Source organism: Trematosphaeria pertusa (genome assembly GCF_010094035.1).
Source record: "Trematosphaeria pertusa strain CBS 122368 unplaced genomic scaffold BU26scaffold_22, whole genome shotgun sequence".
NCBI classification, from domain to species: domain Eukaryota; kingdom Fungi; phylum Ascomycota; class Dothideomycetes; order Pleosporales; family Trematosphaeriaceae; genus Trematosphaeria; species Trematosphaeria pertusa.
In genome coordinates, this window is record NW_022987233.1 from 730050 (window position 1) to 735700 (window position 5651).

At 34.5% G+C, this 5651-nt stretch overlaps 1 protein-coding gene across 1 annotated transcript; it reads right to left on the reverse strand.

Moving 5' to 3' along the window:
- Positions 1-732: 732 nt before the first annotated feature.
- BU26DRAFT_525022 (glyoxalase/bleomycin resistance protein/dioxygenase) lies at positions 733-1571 on the reverse strand. Its single transcript, XM_033830409.1, has one exon. The coding sequence runs from the start codon at positions 1341-1343 to the stop codon at positions 858-860; it is 486 nt and encodes a 161-aa protein (XP_033676916.1). The 5' UTR covers positions 1344-1571; the 3' UTR covers positions 733-857.
- Between the last annotated feature and the right edge of the window lie 4080 nt (positions 1572-5651).

Below are 5651 nucleotides of genomic sequence, written 5' to 3' on the forward strand. Positions count from 1 at the left end.
TGTGTGTGTGTGTGTGTGTGTGTGTGTGTGTGTGTGTGTGTGTGTGTTCTATTATGGCCATGCACCCTGTGGGTATGGGCCGTTACGATGCGCCAGCTATGTACATTCTGTTGTCCACCGCCTGCTCCAGTTTAGAAGCCAACTATGAGACCTACTGATCGCGTATCTAACAACATGCTCAACATAGGAAAGAAAGAAAAGTGATACACTACCGTATGCTGTATGTGATTGGAAGTTACTAGTAAGCCAGGTTGTTTTCTGGGGTCCCCCATCCGCAGGGCAGTTCCGGCGTCGTGCGCTTCTTAATCGGCAGCGCGCTGGCAGAGGCTCGTAGGTGGCGGCTCGCTACTAACTTAGCTGTTAATTATGAAGTGGGTGTAGGAGGTCGTAGTTGTTGTCGTTCGTTGCTGTCTTCTTCAATGCTTGCTGTGTCTTGGCTGCCGGTCTGTAGGCGTCTCGTCTCCATCGCGAACTGGATCGTGGCTCGCACCACCTCCATATCTGGCTTCCATCGCTCTAATTGGTCCGTCGATGCTCTCGTTCCCTGCTTTCCGACTCGAGACTTAGAGAGAGACAAGTGAAATTGCGAGTTACTAGCCATTCGGGATGCGCTAATGCCGTGTGAGTATCCATGAAGCTGATTGTCCTTCTGTCGTATAAGGTGACATAGAAAGCCAAGGTCGTTGTTAGGAGACCCTACCTCAGCCATTCTTTGGTCCACTGCTTTGACAAATACTAAATATTGTCCCAGACGAACTTGCAGGGGAATGCAACATGGACTGAGCATATCGTTCATAAACTTACTGCCAAGGTGGTCCTCATAAGTCCTGGGCCTTGCCGACACCACGGCTCCCGGGTTAATGGTACTGAATTAAATCCCACAAATTGCCATATAGATCCTTCCACACCGCTACCTTCCCGTATGCCTCCATCTTCGGTGCTCGAACCCACTCTACGCCCACTTCTGAAAACCGCTTGAAGTCCCTTTCAAAATCATCCGTCGCAAGGAACAAAAACACCCGTCCTCCGGTCTGGTTTCCTATAAAAGCTTCCTGCTCTGCGTTGCTGGGACGGGCAAGGAGAATAGTCGCACACTGCAACGAAGCCAATGCAGACGGAGACGTCGGTTCCTGCTTGACCTTCTCACCAGGAGACTTGGTCTGTTGTTCCGCTGAAGTGCCGCTGGACAAAGGTTGGGGAGGCGGAGGTCGGATGGTAACCCACCTCTTCTGTTGCTCCAGTATGAGGGTGTCTTCCACTATTTCGAACCCCAAGCGGGAGTAGAAAGCAATAGCTTCGTCGTAATCGCTTACGAGGAGGGAGATGTGGGCAAGGTAGGGCATGGCGATGATTCTTGGAGTGGGTTCCGTAAGTATGAGCCTGGAAGAGTATTGAGCGCTGTTAGACGTATTCCACCGTAGAAAGAGAGCGGGCAAGTGCGCGGTGGCCGAGCGTCAGATGCGCTATTGGCCCAAAGGGCATGGTTCGTGCTTTGGATATGGATCGCAATGATGCTTACGAAGGATAAATAGCTATCGGGGCAAATATCGAAATACTAGATGTTGCCACTGCTAGCAGGGAGGAAGGCCGACCCGCACTGGCTACGCCCTTGCACTGGGGGCGCTCAATTTTTCGGTGTGGATGAAGGGAGATGTTAGCGTGGGTGTTGGTGTTTCTGAAGGGGAAGGCAGGCGAAGAAGCGGTCGCCAAGAGGTTTACCGTGTTTCCCCACCTGACGCACAGACCCCACCTAACGCACACTTTTTAGTATCTCTTACCTCTTCTAAAATAAGAACTATAATAGATAATATACTTTATTACTAAAAGCTCTAACGTACTTTACTAGCGAGCCGACTATACTATCGAACCGACTACTTTCTCTTAGCAAGGAAAATTAACGAAAATTAACTCGTATTTCTTAAATAACTAGGCGAAACCTTAATATTTTTCTATACAAATTTATATATATATTCTTTATAGTATATTACACCTTATACTAAAGCTACACTAAGATATATTACGTAATTAAAAAGCTATACGTATTTAACTAACTTTTAAGAAAAAATCTAGTTTACTTCTAGTAAATACTATTATATCTCTATAATAATCTATAAAACTTATTGTATATAGTATTTATAACGTAATAAAGAGTTCTAGAAAACTTTTATAGAGCTAGCTCTTCTAGGTATAGTATAATAAGTAATAGAAGTTAGAAAAATTTCTTCTTTAGAGTTTTTTCTTCTAACTATATATATATATATATATATAGGTAATCTAGCTATATAAAGTTATTATTATATAAACTATAGTACGCTCTAACTATATAGAGCTTATTAACTAATAATATACTAGCTTTAAGTAGTTATTTAAAAGTAAATCTTTTTATAGTATAGTATAGAAAGATAGAAAGTGTTATAATTATAGAATCGGGAACAGAGCTAACTAGCCAGGATAGAGAAAATAGTAGACTAAGCTTAGAGTTATAGAATAAGAGATTACGTATAGAGTTATAGAAATAATTAGAGTTACGTAACGTAGATTAGATAGATTAGAGAGATTAGAACCTAATCTATAGATTAGAACCTAATCTAGAGAATCTATAAGAGCTAGGTTTTAGCGCCTAATCTAGCTAAGAGAGTATATATATATAACTAGAAGAAGCTTACTTCTTATAGCTTCTTATAGTTATTACTTTATTTATTAAATTACTACTACGACTTGCAATTTATAGTATTATTACCTTTACCTCTTTATTACTAAAGATTCTAGCCTAAAGTACACCTCTTACCTTCTCTTATAAAAGTAAGCCTTAGTCTTAGTTAAGAGAATAGCTTGTAATAAAATAACTACTTAACGTTAAAGAGTAGAATAATTATGTTAATAGTTAGAACCTAATCTAGAAAAGCCTAGGCCTAGAAGCTAACTATAGAGAAATAGATTATAGAACTCTAATAAGTTATTATAGTACTCTAGAAGATAAGCGTTTAATAGGTAGAAGAGCTAGCTATAGTAAAACGCTAGGCCTAAGCTAAGATTACTCTATCTAGGCGCTTTAATAGTAAGAGAGAAAACCTTAACGTATTTCTAGTAGCTATAAAGCTCTACCTATAATATAACGCTATAGCGTTTCTATAGAATAAAGATAAGATTCTAGAAGCTATAATAAATATAAAAGAAGAAGCTCTTATATAGGCTAAACTCTATATATTAGACTAGCTAGAAAATAAGAGTAATATAAAGAGAATATAATAGTCTATAAATAAAATCTTTAAAAGCTAGACTAGATTTATAAAGCACCTTAGAGAAACGTTTAGAGAGGTTAACGCATATAAAGTAGCCTAAGAAAAGCTATTTAAACTATAATAGACTAGATTAGCATCTTAGTATATAGTAATATTTAGGTAGCTAAGTACTTACCTAGACTAGAATAACCTTACGCTAGTAGAACTCTTCTATAAAAAGTTAAAGAAGTTAGTTAAGAATAATATCGCGTACGCTAAATAACTAGAAAACCTAAGTAACACTATAGAGATAGTAGTAAAAATTAATAACTAGTAGTATAAATAAAACCTAGAATATTAATAGAGTAGAGACTACTCTATACTATTAATAGTTAGAATAAGATAACTATAGACTATATTCTAGAGAAATTCTATAGACCTAGACTAGGTTAAGACTCTATAGAAGAGAAAACAAACTCTATAAAATAAGAAAAAAGTATAGTACTTTAAGAAAGAACTATACCTAGTCTATAGCAAAAAAGAACACTTTACGTAAAAATACCTAAAGAAAAGAAAAATAGTTAGAATAATCTAGGTAGACTATAATAGCCTTATATAGATAGTATGCTATAATAATAGCTATATAATATACTAGAGAGATAAGGCTAACTTAGGTTAGTACCTAACTAAGGTTAGAGCTATTATACTAGAGTACTCTACGTATATAAAATACCTTACTCTAGAAACTATTTAATAATGTATTAACGTATAATAGTACTAGATATACGCAGAATTCTATAATATATAGAGCTACTAACACGTATATTAGAATATTCTGTTTACTAATAAAGAATTCTAGAAGACGTTAAACGCTCTTAAGAAAGTAGCTAGATTAGTAGAATACTTTATAGATAAGAAAGTATACTTATATATTTAGAAAATCTACTAGAGCTTCTCTATAAATAACTCTAAAGCTAGAAAAGCTAGATAGTAGTAACTAAGGTGCGTAGAGAAAGGTAAGTACTAGAACCTCTTCTATAAAATATACCTAACTAAGTTATTCTAGAGTAAAGAACTCTCTAGACTATTTCTATATAACTAGAAAATTAAGGTACGCCTATAGTAGAAACTATATTAGCTATACGAGGGTAACTACCTAGAGTACAACTATGTCTACTAGGCCTATCTCTTAGTAATTTATAGAGGAGAGGGAAAAGCCGTAGTTAAAATAGCTATTAGTACCTAGAGGCTAGATAATAAGAAGATTTAGGTAGTTACGTACATAGACCTAAGGCTTAAGAAAGAAACTAGTAGAATAGTAATACCTAAGCTAGTTAAGAAAGTATATAGTAAAGAATACTATACTAAACTATAGAACTAGTATGCTATAGAATACTAATACTATTAGAAATAGTACTAGACTATAGAATAGAGAGTATAATACTCTAATTACTACACGCTTAACTATAGATAGTACTTTCTAGAATAGAAATACCTATACTATAAAGAAAGAGTAAAGAGTAAATATATAAAACTATATTAGATTATATACTTACTAGAAAGATGCCTAGTATATATAGCAAAAAAGAAGTAGAGATTAGCGTTAACTACCTCTTTAAAATTAAAAAACTAGCAGGCCTCTAAGGCAAAGGTCTAGCCTAGAAAGGCTCTATTTAGACTATTAGTAAAATTATTACTCTAAAACTTAGAACGCTACGCGTAAAAGCTATATTAGAGAATAAGAGGTTTATAGCCTATATAGATAGTAGAGTAGTAAAAATATATATTTCTACTAGCCTAGTAAAACTACAGAATATACTATTTTAAGAGAAATAATAACTATACTAAGTATAACTTATAGATAACTAGCTACCTACCTTTAGCTAAGAATAGATTTACTTAGAAACTAAGGTATAAGTATTAAATATCTAGAGAATATAGAAATAATAATTCTATAATATTATAGAACTAGAAAATATAAACGTACTTCTAGAACTAGACTAGCTATAAAGATATAACTCTAATATTAATTAGATTAGGTTAGAACTCTAAGAAAGGTCTAAAGTAGTATAGAAGGCTAAAGCAAGATACTATACAAGAGCTTACTAAAAGCTAGAAGTAAAGATTAGAAGAATATTATTTATAAGTTTAATAAAATAAGTAAAGAAATAACTTTAAGACGTTAGTATTATATAGATATAAAAGCTATAACCTAATATAAAGTAACTACCTTAGAAGATTAAGAAGAACTATAAGAAATTCGCGTTATTATTTAATAGATAGAATAATAGCGTTCTACCTAAATATAAACTATAGAACTATAAGATACCTATAAAAGATAAAGCTACGCTAAAACTAGAGCTAATATACCTACTTAGCTATAAGTAAAGAGAGAAACTCTAAAGATATTTAAAGAGACTTCTATAAAAA

Coding starts and splice junctions, on each gene's coding strand:
- BU26DRAFT_525022 (XM_033830409.1), bottom strand. CDS start 1,343: ATGCCCTACCTTGCCCACATCTCCCTCCTCGTAAGCGATTACGACGAA.